General features: G+C 41.0%; 1 protein-coding gene across 3 annotated transcripts in view; it reads right to left on the bottom strand.

The window, feature by feature from the left end:
- The window catches only part of LOC105480886 (CREB3 regulatory factor), an 84340-nt gene that overhangs the window by 11842 nt on the left and 54200 nt on the right, over positions 1–18298 (bottom strand). For all 3 annotated transcript variants that reach the window (XM_071098084.1, XM_071098085.1, XM_024792589.2), the window contains 3 exons: positions 10807–11001; positions 8925–9114; positions 7197–7270 (listed from right to left, as the gene is read on the bottom strand). In XM_071098084.1, the coding sequence (XP_070954185.1) occupies positions 7197–7270; positions 8925–9114; positions 10807–11001 (459 nt within the window). The remainder of the gene's footprint in view (positions 1–7196; positions 7271–8924; positions 9115–10806; positions 11002–18298) is intronic.

Below are 18298 nucleotides of genomic sequence, written 5' to 3' on the forward strand. Positions count from 1 at the left end.
AGCTCTTCTGTAAAAGGTGATAAAATAATTTGAAAATGTATATAGACATGCAAAAGACCTGTAATAGCCAAAACAGATTTAAACAAAAAGAGCAAAATTGGAGGTCTAACAAGAACTAGCCCTACCTGACTTAAAGATTTACAGTAATTAAGACAGTTCTGTACAGTGATCAAGACAATTTTGTATCCACATGACTGGGCGCAATGGCTCCTGCCTGTAATCCCAGCTCTTTGGGAGGCCAAGATGGGATGATCGCTCGAGCCTAGGAGTTTGACACCAACCTAGGCAAGACAGGGAGACCCCGTCTATATATATATTTTTTATCTTTTTTTCTTTTTAAAAATAATTTAAATAGAGACAGGGGTCTCAATATGTTGGCCAGGTTGGTCTTGAATTCTTGACCTCAAGCAATCCTCCCAATTGACCTCCCAAAGTGCTAGGATTACAGGCACAAACCACCATGCCCAGCCCCGTCTCTATTTAAAAAAAAAAAAAAAAATTTATCCACATAAAGGAAGATAAATGTATCAATAAAACAGAATACAGTATCTAGAAGTAAACCCATAAATATATGGATAGACTGAACAAAGGTGCAAAAACAATTCAATAGGGAAAGGAAAGTCTTTTCTTTTTTTTTTTTTTTTTTTGAGACGGAGTCTCGCTCTGTCACCCAGGCTGGAGTGCGGTGGCCGGATCTCAGCTCACTGCAAGCTCCGCCTCCCGGGTTCACGCCATTCTCCTGCCTCAGCCTCCCGAGTAGCTGGGACTATAGGCGCCCGCCACCTCGCCCGGCTAGTTTTTTGTATTTTTTAGTAGAGACGGGGTTTCACCGTGTTAGCCAGGATGGTCTCGATCTCCTGACCTCGTGATCCGCCCGTCTCGGCCTCCCAAAGTGCTGGGATTACAGGCGTGAGCCACCGCGCCCGGCCAAAGGAAAGTCTTTTCAATGTATGGTGCTTGATCAACCAGATATTTACATGGAAAAAAATGAACATCATCTTTTACCTTATACCATATGCAAAAATTGACCTAAAATAGATCATAAGCCTAAATGCAAAACCTAAAACTACGTAAATTCTAAGAAAAAAAAAAAATACAAGAAAAGATTTGTAAATGTTGGAGTCAGCAAAGGTTTCTTACAACACAAAAAATCATGAAATATAAAAAAATTGACAAATTGATTCATCGAAATTAAAAATGTTTGATCTTTGAAAGATGCCAATGAGAGCCAGGCATGGTGGCTCATGCCTGTAATCCCATCCAGCACTTTGGGAGGCCAAGGCAGGTGGATCACTTGAGGCCAGGAATTTGAAACCAGCCTGCCCAACATGGCATAACCCTGTCTCTACTAAAAATACAAAAATCAGCCGGGCGTGGTGGTGCACGCCTGTTATCCCAGCTACTTGGGAGGCTGAGGCATGAGAATCGCTTGAACCCGGGAGGTAGAGGTTGCAGTGAGTTGAGATCGCACCACTGGACTCTGGCCTGGACAACAGAGCAAGGAAAGATAAGAAAGATAGAAAGATGGAAGAAGAGGGGAGGGGAGGAGAGGGAGAGAAAGAGAGAAAGAAGAGAGAGAGAAAGAGAGAGAAGGAGAGAGGGAGACAGGGAGAGAGGGAGAGAGGGAAGGAAGGAAGGGAGGAAGGAAGGGAGGAAGGGAGGAAGGAAGGAAGGGAGGAATGGAGGGAGGGAGGGAGGGAAAGAAAGGAAAGAGACAGAGGAAGAGAAAGAAAGAGAAAGAGAAAGAAAGAGGAAAAGAAAGGAAAGGAAAAGATGCCAATGAGGAAAACAAAAAGTCAAGCCAAAGAACTTATATCCAGAATAAAGAACATTTACTTATTTACTTACTTTTTTTTTTTGAGACAGAGTTTCACTCTTGTTGCCCAGGCTGGAGTGCAATGGCACAATCTCAGCTCACTGCAACCCCACCTCCCGGGTTCAAGTGATTCCTTACCTCAGCCTCCCGAGTAGCTACGATTACAGGTGTCCACCACCAAGCCTGGCTAATTTTTTGTATTTTTAGTAGACATGGGATTTCACCATGTTGGCCAGGCTGGTCTTGAACTCCTGACCTCAGGTGATCGGCCCATCTCAGCTTCCCAAAGTGCTGAGATTACAGGTATGAGCCACTGCACCTGGCCCAGAATAAAGAACCTTTAGAAGAGAAACCAATTTTTTAAAATGGCAAAATATTTGAACAGACACTTCACAACAGAAAACATATGAACAGCCAATAAGCACAAGAAAGAGGCTCAATGTTATTAATCAGAGAAATGAAAAGTTAAGACCACAATGAGATACCATCACACACCCATTAGATTTGTAAAAGTAAGAAGATCGGCCCTGCCATGTGTTGGCAAGGCTGTGGACCAACTAGAACCCTCCTACGCTGTTTTTAAGAATGTAAAACGGTACAGCCAGTTTGGAAAACAGTTTAGCAGTTTCTTATACAATTAAATATACACTTATCTTATGAATCAATCATTCTACATCTAGGTATTTAACCACGTATGTCACCCAAATACCTGTACACAAATACTCATAGCCCCTTGGTTATAGCCAAAAACTTGAAACAACGTAACTACCCATCAACAGGTGATGAGATAAACAAATAGTAGTATATCCATACAATGGAATACTAGTTAGCAATAAAAAGGATCTAACTATTGATACAGGTAACAACATGGAGGAATTTTTAAATAATTATGCTGAGTGAAAGTAGCCAGGCAAAAATGTAAACATATTGTGATTCCATTAATGTAAGATCTTAGAAAATGTAAATTACTCTATAGTGACAGAAAGCAGACTGTGGCTACCCAGGGATAGGAGTGGAGAGCAGAATAACTTACAAAGTGGTACTAGGAATCTTTTGGAGGTAATGGAAATATTCATTATCTTGATTGTTTCACACATGTATGCGTATATGTAAACTAATCGAATTATACTCTTTCAATGTGTAGAGGTACTGTACTTCAATTATACCTCGGTAAAGCTGTGAGGAAAACACATTTTTTATTTCAGCACACAGGATTCCTACGGTCTGAACTTAATCTCTACCTCTTCAGAGACTGCCTTGGTGATTTGAGGTTTTTGTTCTGTTTTTAAAGAGACAGGGTATTTCTGTATCATCCAGGCTGGTCTCAAACAATCCTCCCACCTCAGCCTCCTAAGTAACTGGGATTACAGAAGCATGCCACAATGCCTGGTGTAAAAACCAGTAATTTGTTATTCTTCATCTAGCAATACTGAGAAGGGGCCAATCTAAACCGCAGCTGAAGAGGAAAGTGAGAGGGACAATTTAAAACTACTTTCAGAGGCCGGGCATAGTGGCTCACACCTGTAATACCAGCACTTTGGGAGGCCAAGGCGGGTGGATCACGATGTCACGAGATCGACACCATCCTGACAAACACGGTGAAACCCTATCTCTACTAAAAATACAAAAAAATAAAATTAGCCGGGCGTAGTGACAGGCGCCTATAGTCCCAGGTACTCGGGAGGCTGAGGCAGGAGAATGGCATGAACCCAGGAGGCAGAGCTTGCAGTGAGCCGAGATTGCACCACTGCACTCCAGCCTGGGCGACAGAGCAAGATTCCATCTCAAAAATAAATAAATAAAATAATAAAAATAAAAATAAAAAAACTACATTCAGGGCCAGTATATGTAAAATGTGTCACTGAACACGTAAAGTACAGCTAACCTCCTAAATCACTTGAAACAAAAAATCTGTGTTTTCTCCTCCATGAATAATTGAAAGAGAATACTACTTACTCAAGGATATTTGCATACAGGCTAGACTTAGGGAAAACAATGGGGTTCTCCCATACTCAATACATTAAAAGTAAATAAAGTTACTTTTAAAAGAGAAAACACGGTCGGGCACGTTCGCTCATGCCTGTAATCCCAGCACTTTGGGAGGCCGAGGCAGGCAGATTACCTGAGGTCGGGAGTAGGACACCAGCCTGACCAACATGGAGAAACCCTGTCTCTACTAAAAATACAAAATTAGCCAGGTGTAGTGGTGCATGCCTGTAATCCCAGCTACTCAGGAGGCTGAGGCAGGAGAATCGCTTGAACCCAGGAGGCGGAGGTTGTGGTGAGCCAAGATAGCGCCATTGCACTCCAGCCTGGGCAACAAGAGTCAAACTCTGTCTCAAAAAAAAAAAAAAAACAGAAAAGAAAAAGAAAAAACACTATAAAATCTAAAGTAAAACTGAGCAGAATAGTTCTTCTCAAGCCTTGACAGTGTCCAAGCACATTACGGGGCAGGGAGAAAAAAGGGAAAGCGCTCTCATGCTACCACAAACCTCTGGTTTAGGAAATAGAAGCACCTGGCTCTCAGAAATTGAGTCCAAACATTCAACTCATAAACAGATCCTCCTCCTCTGATGCCATATTCATCAAGGGATTTTCTGTTTTAATTTTTCCATATAGCTTTCTTAGGGACAAAATACGTCAGTCAGGGTCAGGGTGAAGGGCTAACATTCTATTTCTCATTCGGAGTCAACCAGTTTCCACAGGATTCACAGAGCAGTCTCCAGTAAGCTTTGGCAGGAGGAATCAACAGAAGGAAGTTTGGTGGGATAGGATGAGATGAGTAGTACAATAGGCCCCTGAAGCTAGTCCCTGGAACAATGCCAGTTCATGACATATTAAAAATGATCAAGACAACAGAGTATATTTTTCATAAAGCTAAATGTATTTTCTATTATGAGATTATGCCCTTCTCAAATTTTTAATACTAAAATATCCTTCCTTATATGAAATTACAGCAATAGTAGATGATGTTCTTTTTAATGTTCTCACTTGGCAAAATATAAAGTTGGCAAGCCTATGTTCTCAAGTCTCAAAATCTTTTTCAAATTGTAAATCACAAATTCTAGAAACTACTGAGCTGATAGGTAATGGATAATAAGCATTCCACAAAGAAGTAACAGTGACTTCCAGATATCTAGGAGGAGGCCAGGGCACCACTAGCAGAGTTCAAGGCCAAAATGTTTCAATAGTAAGAAAGAACAATAGGAAAATGGATAGCTTTGCATTACAACACACCAACAGTTATTTTATTTCATTCATTTACTGAGTGGCTGTTAAATAAAACACAAGTTCATTTCTTAAGTAGAAAACTTTACAGTTGAAAATTCTTTTTCTGGCCGGGCGCGGTGGCTCAAGCCTGTAATCCCAGCACTTTGGGAGGCCGAGACGGGCGGATCACGAGGTCAGGAGATCGAAACCATCCTGGCTAACACGGTGAAACCCCGTCTCTATTAAGAAATACAAAAAACTAGCCGGGCGAGGTGGCGGGCGCCTGTAGTCCCAGCTACTCGGGAGGCTGAGGCCGGAGAATGGCGTGAACCCGGGAGGCGGAGCTTGCAGTGAGCTGAGATCCGGCCACTGCACTCCAGCCTGGGCGACAGAGCGAGACTCCGTCTCAAAAAAAAAAAAAAAAAAAAAAAAGAAAATTCTTTTTCTGCCCTCACCAAAGGAAAATAATCAAGATAAAGGATTAAGAAAAACTGCACAGTTTATTGAACACCTATGTGCCAGACACGCTAAACGTAAGAAAACCTCTAGAAACAAATAATTGATCATTTTTCACACTGTTTCACTTTCAGATTCAACTTGCCCAAAAGAACCACACATTGAAGAGGACAATTTTTGAGGCAAAGGAATATACTAACTCTTATAACACCAGGCTTAAACAAAATAAGAGAAAAGGGAGGTGTTCTTATCACAGAAGATCAAAACCAGAGCTTCCCATACCCCTGAAGTGCTGTAAAAGGGTTCTAAATGTGTAAAATAATTATCCCCTCAGCTCATGGGGACCTCCTCCTATGAGCAGCCTACTCTTCTTATATTCCATGATGCCTAAGAGATGATAATTTTTACATGTGCTACGATGTGAAACGCCGAGAAGCACTTTGGTTTAGATCAAAACCAGTAGTTCCTGAATAAGTGCTAGAATGGTTGCATTAAGAATAATCTTGGGCCCAGGTGCAGTGGCTCATGCCTGTAATCCCAGCACTTTGGGAGACCAAGGCAGGTGGATCACCTGAAGTCAGGAGTTCCAAACCCGCCTTGCAAACATAGTGTAACCCCATCTCTACTAAAAATACAAAAATTAGCCAGGTGTGGTGCGCAGGCCTGTAGTCCCAGCTATTCGGGAGGCTGAGGCAGGAGAATTGCTTGAACCTGGGAAGCAGAGGTTGCAGTGAGCTGAGATCGAGCCACTGTACTCCAGCGTGGGCAACAGGGCGTCTCAAAAAAAAAGAATAATCTTAACTGGGTGCAGCGGCTCATGCCTGTAATCCCAGCACTTTGGGAGGGTGAGGTGGGTGGATTGCTTGAGCCCACAAATTTGAGACCAGCCTGAGCAACACAGTAGAAACTCCACCTCTATAAAAAATGCAAAAAATTAGCCAGGCGTATTAGCGCACTCCTGTATTCCCAGACACCCGGGAGGCTGCGGTGGGAGGATCACCTGAGCCCGGGAGGTAGAGGCTGCAGCGAGCTGTGACTGCACTACTGCACTCTAGCCTGGGCAACAGAGTAAGACCCTGTCTTACACACACACAAAGAGAATGATCTGAGAAGTGTTAAAAATATGGATTCTTGAGTTCTACTTGTACACAAAATCTAATTCAGAAGATCTGCAGAGAAGCCTAGAAATGTGTATTTTAACCAAGTACACAGACAATTCCAATAAGCAATCAAATCTGAAAAACACAGGTCTAAATTATTCATATGAAGCCTAAAATATCATTATTCAATTTAGGGAAAATATTAAAATCAGTCAACAAAAGAGGCAAACCCAGTAATACAATTATAAAACAGAAGAAATTACTGTGATCTTTCGAGAAATGCAGGTTGCTTTTGCTGCCTATTCTTAATAGTAAAACTTTCCACATCTTTTACAGAAAAAATAAAATAAATACATTATCATGGTCACAAGTGGATCAGCTTGTTAGTATACAGATGAGATGTAGATTGGGAAGTCACCAGTACAGAAACTTATACTAAAAGGAGGACAAGAATGAAGGAAAATGAGTATGTGGCTTACTGAACAGATAAACAAATAGGAGGCTAGCCAAAAACTAGGCAGAATACAGGGAAAGCAAATCACAAACCAAAGAAAAGAGAGAGTGCTCAGCAAATCAATAGGTGGTTAATCAGCTTCTTAAAACTTTAGGTTTACCATATTCTGTGTTGAGGCCCCATAATTTCACTTTATTAGCTTCATACTGGGCTTTCTTCTTTAACCGACAAGCTCTGTGAAAGGAAGGAGCAGTTAGTTCACTTTCTTTTTCTTTTTTTAATTTTAATTTTATTATTTTTAATTATGGAGAAGGGGTCTTGCTATGTTGCCCAGGCTACTCTCCAACTCCTGGCTGCAAGTGACCCTCTCTTTTTGGCCTCCTAAAGTGCTGGGATTACAGGCATGAGGCACCATGCCCAGCCTGCTTTCTTTTTTAAGTGAATATTCATCTTTCATTTTCTAACAGCAATCCAAAACCGCTGCCTACTGATGTTTATCAAACGACTGAGTTACCAGAAAACACAACATAATCATTTATGCAAATTGATTTTTAAAAATTTAGCACACATTTAGAAATAAAGCTATGATCAGTAAACACCTATTAAAGTGACTATAAAACAAAAATAAAAACAAACAAAAACTGATAATACCAAAAGTTGTAGAGGATGTGATGCCAGTGGAACCCTCATGTGTTGCTAGTAGGAATGTAAAACAGTACATATAGCTACTTTGGAGAATAGTTTGGCAGTTTCTTATAAACATATATGCTTGGATATTTATCTAAGACAAATGCAAATATATTCACACAAACATCTGTAAGTGAATGTTGATGGTTTTATTCATAATTGCCAAAAACTGAAGGCAACCCAAATGCCCTTCAACTGGTGAATGGATGAACTGTAGTATATCTCCACCCAAAGGAATACAACTCAGCAACAAAAAGAAACAAATTATTACTCCAGGCAACAATATGGATGAATCTTAAATGCATCATGTTGAATGAAAGAATACAGATTCAGCTGGGCGTGGTGGTTCACGCCTGTAATCCCAGCACTTTGGGAGGCCAAGCCAGGCAAATCGCTTGAGCTCAGGAGTTTGAGACCAGCCTGGGCAACATGGTGAAACCCCATCTCTACAAAAAATACAAAAATTAGCTGGGCATGATGGGTCACATCTATAATCCCAGCTACTTAAGGGGCTGAGGTAGGAGGATCCCTTGAGTACTGGAGGCAGAGGTTGCAGTGAGCGGAGATCAGGCCACTGCCTAGGTGACAGAGTGAGACCCTGTCTCAAAAAAAAAAGGAAGACAGGCTCAATCAAAGGCTACGTACATACAGTATATTCCATGTACATGACATTATGCAGAAGGCAAACTATGGAGACAGAAGACAGGTAAGTGGTGTTGAGGGGCTATGGGTGCAGGAAGGGGTTTGCCTTTACAAAGAGACATAAGGCAACTTTTTAAGATGATGAAAATGTTCAATATCTTGATTGTGGTGGTGGTTATATGATTGGATATGTTTGTCAAAACTCATAGAAGTATACATTAAAAGGTATACATTTTACTGTAAGTTATAGCTCAATAACTCTGCCTTACTAAAAAAGCAAACACAAAATAAAGCTATGAAAAATTTTTTATTGTTATACTATAACATAATGCACCAGAGTCCATTCATCTCTCCCCTCTTAAAAACTTTTTCCATAAAACAAAAATACCATCTCCTACTTTCAAAAGAAAAATTATAATATTCTCATTGTAGTATTTATAAAAGAAAAATACAATTTCTGAATAATGGCTGAAGTGGTTGTCCTTCTATAAAAACTCACTTAGGGCCTAATCTCACCTCATAAACTTTCTTCACATGAGTGAACATTATTAGCATTTACCTGGAAGCCAGCTTATTTTTTTCCTTCCTTGACCTTGGCCGGGCTGTTAAGGGAAGCTCACTGACTGGAGTCAGGTCACTAATCACCTTATTCAGTTTCCGAAGTTCATTGCCTATCTGGAGGAGTTTTTTGGGATTTGGAGTCAGGTCTTCTACATCAGTTCTCCGTGACTTCTTTACTGCATATTTTCCTATAAACAGTTTAAAAGAAGTTTAAGTTATATCACTTTAATTAACAAGAGACACATTTTTCACAGCCACATTTTAAACCACTTCCCACCACTACCCTTTCTTTTCAGAAGTCTTGGCATGTAGCATGTTTAACAATCTATCCTAGAAGGGCTGGCCTCCTCTCCTTCCCATCTTGTGGCTGCAGGAAATGGGGGGTGATATGGCAGAGTTCTAACTTTTTCCAAGTTCTTCCCCACCCTAGGCTTATAGTCTCAGCATGACAGATTCTTCATTATTCGCATGGCATACTAAGCATCTCAAATCTCAGGATGAGTACGAGTTCAACTAAACACCAAAATCAGGACTAGGGTATAATACACAGTCAGAAGAGAGTTTGGAGATTTTACTCAATCCAAGATGTTTCTGATGCTATGTCTGAAAACTGTCAGACATACACATTTTTGTACTGAACTCGAAAATCCAACAAGTAAGCATAACCTTGTTTAAAAGCTCTTCTTTAGTTGCTTTGATAAATAACATTATAGAAGACTCAAGGAGTCTTGGTCTGTCACTCCAGGCAAAAGGGATGCCTCCGTCCTCCGAACTCCTTCAACTTTCCTAGTACTCATCATATGCTACTTGGGATACTGACTAGACTTAATGTTTCACTTCTGGTAGAAAACTTATCTGAAGGCAAATACTTGGTAATTATTTACTGAGCGACAATATAGTACACGTGGTTGCGAGTGGAAAGGAAAAATGAGGCACAAACATACATCAGATGGAATTCTTGTCCTCAAAAATCCTTAGCAACTCACATCTGTACGATGAGTGAATAACCTGTTTACTAACCATCACGCTTACTAGTAGTTCCCCTCCCCACTTTTTCCAGTAAAGAGTTGGTATTAATTTTTTTTTTTAATTCAGAGCAGAAGAACTAGAAACTTTGGATTAATTTAAAAATAAAATTTGTACGGAATCACAATAAAAAATCTGTCCTACCTAAGACTGTCATTTTTTAAATTTTTTTAGAAATAGGATCTCCCTCTATCGCCCAGGATGGAGCGCAGTGGCACAATCACAATTCATCGCAGACTCTAACTCCTGGACTCAAGTGATCTCCCGTCTCAGCCTCCCAAAGTGCTGGGATTACAGGCATGAGTCGCAGCATATGACCTGACCTACCTAAGCTTATAAACTTCTTTTGATTCCTACTACAGGTATTCAACTCTTCTCTACTACTCCTTTTCTCCATAACCATCCTCCCTTTCTTTTCTTTCCTTGTCCTTTTATCCCCACTACGATTTGAATTCCAGTCCCCCCATTTACATTTAGGTCTGGGGATTAGACAAGAATGTAAGAGAGCCCGTTCACTTTCTCCTCAACCCTTTCTGGTTATAGCAACTGACAGGTCAGAAATCAGCAGCCTCCTGGTCATTTCCTGGATGGGTAAGTAGATTAAGAAGGGACTAGAAATGAAATCATGTTTACATAGTCCTTCCTCCCTGCTTAGGTGAGAACTCTTAACACTGGTAAAAGCTATTTGTGAGTGATGAAAAGTAGTCATGCAAATGTAGCAGCTCTATAGTCCCCATCTCCAGTTTGCTAGGAAGGGTTGAATGTCTAGGTACATGGAGTAAGCAAAGCATTATCGATTAGTATCTCAACTTAATTAAAGTGACACTAAATATCTGACTGCAATCCCCTCTTACCATGATGTAAGCCATTTTTCTGATACATATTACTTGGTAAAGTATCTCGGTTCCACTCAGATGGTCTCAGCATCCTCTCTTGCTGTGATGGTGTAAGTTGTTCACTATACTCCCAGAAGTATCTTCTTTTACCTCTCTTCCGTGAAGATATTGAAGTCATCTCCTTCAGGTCTTCTACAGAATCATTTTCATAGCCTTAAAAAAAAAGGTCCCGCAATTTTTAAGCTCCATAAATTTCAATAAATCAATCAGAACAAACGAAAAGATCCCTTCTATTTGTAACTTGATACATTTCCTTGCATCTGAAAACATCACTGGCACGTCAAAGACAATAAAAACCAGGTCTATAAGAGAACTTATACTACGTAAATCTCTAACTCATAAAACATTCAGAGATTAATAAACATGGATAACTACACTGTTCATCTTCCTTGGGTTTCTCTTTAGTTTTTATAAGTTAGTATGCAATACTATTTTTATTATCTTCACACAGGATTAAGAGAACAATTACAGGATAGCCACAGGAATATCAAAAGTACTATCAGATAATGGTACTTAGATACATATACTATGATTTTTAAATATCTTCCTTCTAATATTTATGTATCTGAAACATCTCAGACAGAAAGCTATGTACATTTTTTAAATTATTTTTTCTTATTTTTTTCTTTTTCTAACTTTAAAAAAAATTTTTTGTAGGCTGGGGGCGGTGGCTCACACCTGTAATCCCAGTACTTTGGGAGGCTGAGATAGGTAGATCACTTGAGGTCAGGAGTTTGAGACCAACCTGGCCAGCATGGCAAAGCCCTGTCTCTACTAAAAATATAAAAATTAGCCAGGACATGGTGGGTGCACGCCTGCGATCCCAGCTACTCAGGACGCAGAGGCACAAGAATCACTCGAACCCAGGGGGCAGAGGATGTAACAAGCCGAGACTGTGCCACAGCACGCCAGTCTGGGCAACAGAATGAGACTCTGACTCTGTCTCCAAAAAAATATATTTTTTTTGCAGAGACAGAGGTCTCACTATGTTGCCCAGTCTGGTCTTAAACTCCTGGGTTCACAAGCGGTTCTCTGGCCTCAGTCTCTGAAAGTGCTGGGATTATAGGCATGAGCCACCAAGCCTAGCCCAGCTATATACATTTCTATGATAGTATTCTACTGGGCAGAATTTTATGAGGCAGCATTAGTTTTCTTCCTACCTCTCATCCTACTTCTTTTGGAAAGGTATAAAAGATGACAGTTCTCATACTGGCTATCAGATAAAAAACTTACATGCCTATTCCAGTTAATATTTTATTGAAAGCTATTTGTATTAACTTCACTGTTTAAGAAGGGGGGATTTTCCTAAAAGGAAGTTTCAGAAAATACTTAAATTCTGAGTTGCTAGAACTGTTGGTCAGACCCAATATTGAATGACCTATAAATTTAAAATACCCTCAGAGAATGGCCACCTCTGATGTACTCTGGATCCTTAATGTTAGGTACATGAAGAAGAGGGATGAGCTATGCAAAGAATGTACACAATCCAAACCTAAAGTAACCAGGAAAACTTGGGCAGCACTGGCCATAAGTAAAATGGTCATTTTTCCTTCCTGAAAACATAAGAAGGTGATGACATGTTTGCTTGGAGGAACTAGGTTTTCTCCAGACAAAGAATGAATCAGAAGTATGCTTCCATTTATATAGTACTCTGGAAAAGGCAAAATTATATGGACACAGTGGTTGGCAGGGATTGGCAGTGGAGGAAAGGGATGACAATAAAAGAATATAAAGTGCAGGGTGTGGTGGCTCACGCCTGTAGTCCCAGGACTTTGGGAGGCTGAGGTGGGCGGATCACCTGAGATCAGGAGTTCGAGACCAGCCTGGCCCACATGGCGAAACCTCATCTCTATTAAAAATACAAAAATTAGCCGGGCATGGTGGTGGGTGCCTGTAATCCCAGATACTCGGGAGGCTGAGGCAGGAGAATCACTTGAACCCAGGAGGTGGAGGTTGCAGTGAGCCAAGACTGTGCCATTGCACTACAGCCTGGACAACAAGAGCAAGACTCCATCTAAATAAAATAAAATAAAATAAAATAAAATAGGGAATTTTGGGGGGTGATCAAACTATTCTGTATCTTGATTGTGGTGGTGGTTATATGATTACATGATTTGTCAAAACTCATATAAGTGTACACTGTAAGGGGGTGAATTTTACTGTGTGAAAATTATGCCACAATAAACATGACTTTAAAAAAAAGAATCAATTTGGAAAGCAGAATGATTTCTGAGCAACAGTTAAGACAAGCTTTTGTAGCACTGCTGGTATTAACAGCATTTTATTAGTGCACATGTGGTAGTTTAAAACAAAACAGCAAGCAGTGTGATGGTGACCCTTAGGCTCTTCTTAAAAAATGACGCACAAGTTGAGTGACACAATCATTTCTAGAAGTCTAATTTTTTAAAACTGTGTTAGAATAAAGCAATGGCTTTGGCCTATTTATTTGTGCTTATGTTTCTTTTCAAATTATAGGATTTATTTTGTTCTAATTATCAACCCAATTTTGGAAAAGATGCAAGGGCCATATTGTGTCAACAGAAATGGCCTTGAAAAAGGCCGTTGTGGCCCGGCGCAGTGGACACGCCTGTAATCCCAGCACTTTGGGAGGCCGAGGCTGGCGGATCATGAGTTCAGGATATCGAGACCATCCTGGCTCACACAATGAAACTCCATCTCTACTAAAAATACAAAAAATAAAAAATAAATAAAAAGGCCCTTGTGGCCAGGCACGGTGGCTCACGCCTGTAATCCCAGCACTTTGGGAGGCCGAGGTGGGTGGATCACCTGAGGTCAGAAATTCAAGACCAGCCTGGCCAACATGGCGAAACCATCTCTACTAAAAATACAAAAATTAGCTGGACGTGGTGTAATCCTAGCTACTCAGGAGGCTGAGGCAGGAGATGACTTGAACCCAGGAGGCGGAGTACAGTGAGATGGGTTCACACCACTGTACTCCAACCTGGGCAACAAGAGCAAGATTCTATCTCAATAAATAAATAAATAAATAAATAGACCCTTGTTACACTAGGTAAGCAAAAATTACTGGCTCACATAGATTACCCTAGTTTGACTGCAAACACCTCAACACAGGCATATGCACCAACCAAAACACTCCCACCTTCCTATCAATGTCAGTAATTGGGTGTTCCATACTTAAGCCTATATACACACATATATACACATGCACACCATCCTCCTGGATACTTTACTTGATATACTCCCTTAGACAGTAACTACCTTTGCCTCTCTGCAGGCGCCTGCATCTCTGGCAAAAAACCGTCCCTGGTTAGGAAGAAGGTTATCAGCTCCATTTATATGAACTAAAATGCTCATGGAGGCTTGACATGATTTGGCACAGCTGGGACTGTCAGGCCACAACTCAAGGTGTCTTGCTCCAAGTGGGCTTCCCACTTTTCTTGTGCCTAATTAAATGATCTGAATAGATTTTTTCCTGCATATATTTCATGTTAAGTTTAAATAATCATGAAGTGGTTTTATTTCTTCTGTCCCATCCAAATTAGTTACCAGTTTTATTACCTATAGGTGTTCAGCCTTTTTCCCAGAAGTATTTAAAAGCCATCAGTTTTCTTTGACTTAATATAGTAACGTTTTCTAATAGCATACACCATAAATTCACCATCACAAACACACACACACACACACACACACACACACACACACACACACACTCTCCCTCTCTCTCTCTGTCTGTCTCTCTCTCTCTCTCTCTCTCTGAATTTGTTGCCTAAAGCCATCCACCTTTCTTGGGATGGTGTTGCTGTCATCCAGGCTGGAATGCAGCAGCGTGATCACAACTCACTGCAGCTTTGACCTCCTGGGCTCAAGCAATCCTCCCACCTCAACCTCCAGAGTAGCTAGGGCTACAGGCACACGCCACTACATTGGGCTAATTTTTGTATTTTTTGTAGAGACAGGAGTCTCCCTATGTTACCCAAGGTGGTCTCGAAGTCGAGCTCAAGAAATCTTCCCACTTCGGCCTCCCAAAGTGCTGAGATTACAGGCATGAATTACCATGCCCAGTCACCATCCCCCTTTCAATACAGAGACTACCAATGATCAAATAGAATGAAAACAATTATACCCCAAGATCACTGGTCTTGAATTTAGGGTCATTAAATATTTCTCAAACTAGGTTCCAAAGAACACTATTACCATAAGATATGGTTTTATCCAAAGTGAATTATGTAGTCAGATAAGTTTAAAAATCTCTCATCCTGCATATCTCTCTTGCCAAATCAAAGTACACATAGACATGTTAAAAGACTCTAAGAAATCATAACAGTAAATAAACCCATTTAACACTAAGTTCCATGAAGATAAAGATGTCTACTTTTTTCATCTCTGTATAGCCAATACCTAATATACACAGTGCCCACCACAAAAGTAGGCACTCAAAAATTTTTAAAACAAATCAATGATTTTGTTTAATGCAACATTTCCCATTAGGGCCTTTCCCTTCTCTTTTCACGTGACAGATCATCATACTGACCTAACTCATTCCTATCTGACATGATTACCAAAAGAAGTAAAAGTAACAAATACCACATTTACTGCCTAAAATTTCAATCACACACCTCTGGTTAGTACAGACTGTCAATAAGCTGGTAAAGTCAACTGTGAAAATGTTTAGTGAAAATTACAAAATAAATTATCATTCTAGGAGCCCAATTCTTAGCCTTACAACCATGTAATTTCATGACCCCAAACAGTTGTAGCCTGTCCACAGAAAAGGCTCTTTTAAAATTTGGGAGCCAATCCAGGAAAGAGACTAAAACTCCATTTTGCACCTTTCCTAAAACTTTGTAGGCTCATGAACTGTTGTAGCCAAGTGCCAAGAAACAGCATCAAGGGAGCTAGTCCTCACAAAAGGGCCTTTGTAAACTGTCAGCTATAAATTAAACCAATCAATCCACCCTAAACTAGGACTGAAGAAACTATAGCTATCCTTATTCTTTTGCTACGAAGAATTTCTTCCTGTTCCTCACCGGTACCTCACTTTTGCATCTTTAAAGTCAGCTGCTTAGCTCTTCTAGGAAAAGGAGAAAATTTTACTAGCAAATGTGAATAAAGTCCAAATAGTACCACAAAATTAACACAATTTTGTGGTGAAAGCCTGCTGCTCATTAACATTTGTGAGAACTGTCCAAATAATACTAATCAAAAGGGTTTTACTTCAAGTCAACTGAAAGTGAATGAATTAAATGCCATCCACAAATTTGGAATAATTGTCAAATAGGTCCAAGAAGAGAACTTGACCCTTTAATGTATAAAGCCACTGTCTTGTTATATAAGAGCAACACGCTAATATATAAGGCTTCTCCTACTAGGGTCAAGGGAATAGAATGTGACGTGACAGGACAACAACAACTACAACACTAGTTCTGCCTCCCTGTGAGAGTCAAAGGGATGAGAAAATAAACATGGCGATCAATTAACCATGTGATCTCCCTTCACAGACCTCCTTATCTCTCATCACATCCAGAGGGAATGAAGTCAAGGGATCAAGGATGAAATTAGATTCGAGTTAAAGATCAAAGAAAAGTATGGCCCCAAGCTCCAAAATGGTTCCCATGGACCCAAGCTAGCCCCAACAGAACCTGGTTACAGGCCTACCCCAGCACCAAGCCAGCAGCCGCAGACTTAGGCTCAGGGCCCACCCATCCCTGGAGACCTGGACTCCAGGCTCATACCCACAGTCCTAGTTGACAGGCCTGCCCCAATAGAACCCCATGCCACGCGGGTGCCTGTGGAGTCAGGACCAAGTCCACTCCCACAGATACATGTGCCAGGTAAGTTCTCGTAGATTCAGACTCAAAGCCCACCCCACTGCCACGTCAGCTCCTATGGACCCAGGTTTCAGACTGACCCCAAATGACCCAGGCTCCAGGCCTGCTTCCACAGTTCCAGGCACCAGGATGACCTCTACAGACCCAAGCCTCAGGTCCACCTGCCCGCTGACTCCAGCAATAGGCCAGCCTATCCAAGGACTCCAGGAGCAAACTTGCCTGCAGAGCCCTTCAGCAAGTCCACCCAGAACCTCTAGATGAGCTGACAAGTGAAGGGCTTTCCTTGACAAAGCCAGTCTATAAAGACTAGAAGAGGTGCCCACATGTTTAAATGTATAGACACCAATTCAAGGCTACAAGGATCACAAATGATCAGGGACAAATGACACTAGCAAAGGAAGAAAATTAAGCACCAGCAACTGATCCAAAATAATGCAGATCTATGAACTTCGTAACAAAGAATTCAAAATAATTGTATTAAAGAAGCTCAGTGAGCAACAAGAGAACATAGACAACTATATGCAATCCCGACCTAAAGAACACAAGGACTAAAATGAAAAATTCCACAGGGCAATTCAACAGAAGACTTGATCAAACAGAAGAAAGAAGCAATGAGCTCAAAGACAGGTCATTTGAAATTATCCAGTTAGAGGAACAAAAAGAAAAAGGAATGAAAAAGAATAAAGTTAGCCTACAGGATTTATGGGACACCATCAAGCAAAATGAAATGCACATTATAGGAATAGTGAAAAGAGTAAAGAAAGAGAAAGGGGCAGAAAGCTTATTTAAAGTAATAATGACAGGCCAGGCGCAGTGACTCACACCTTTAATCCCAGCATTTTGGGAGGCTGATGGGGGCAGATTACCTGAGGTCAGGAGTTCAAGACCAGCCTGACCAACATGGTGAAACCCCGTCTCTACTAAAAATACAAAAATTAGCTAGGTATGGTGGTGGGCGCCTGTAATCCTAGCTACTCAGGAGGCTGAGGCAGGAGAATCACTTGAACCCAGGAGGCAGAGGTTGCAGTGGGTCATGACGGTGCCACTGCACTCCAGCCTGGGTGACAGAGTGGCAAGACTTCATCTTAAAAAAAAAAACTTCGGCCAGGTGCGATGGCTCATGCCTGTAATCTTAGCACTTCGGGAGGCCGAGGCAGGTGGATCACGAGGTCAGATCATCGAGACCATCCTGGCCAACACAGTGAAAACCTGTCCCTACTAAAAATACAAAAAATTAGCTGGGCGTGGTGGTGGGTGCCTGTAGTCCCAGCTACTTGGGAGCCTGAGGCAGGAGAATGGCGCGAACCCGGGAGACAAAGCTTGCAGTGAGCCAAGATCATGCCACTGAACTCTAGCCTGGGCAACAGAGCGAGACTCCATCTCAAAAAAGAAAGAAAGAAAAAAACAAACTTCGCCAAGATACATTATGATCAAATTCTGGAGAGTCAAAGACAAAAAGAGATTTTTGAAAGCAGCAAGAGAAAAGCAACTTGTCATATACAATGAAACTCTCACAAGACTGTCAGTGGTTTTCTCAGCAGAAACCTTGAAGGCTAGAAGAGAATGAGATAACATATTCAAAGTGCTGAAAGAAAAAAAACCACTGGGCTGGGCACGGTGGCTCACGCAAGTAATCCCAG

This window comes from Macaca nemestrina, chromosome 6 (assembly GCF_043159975.1).
Source record: "Macaca nemestrina isolate mMacNem1 chromosome 6, mMacNem.hap1, whole genome shotgun sequence".
Taxonomy (NCBI): Eukaryota; Metazoa; Chordata; class Mammalia; order Primates; family Cercopithecidae; genus Macaca; species Macaca nemestrina.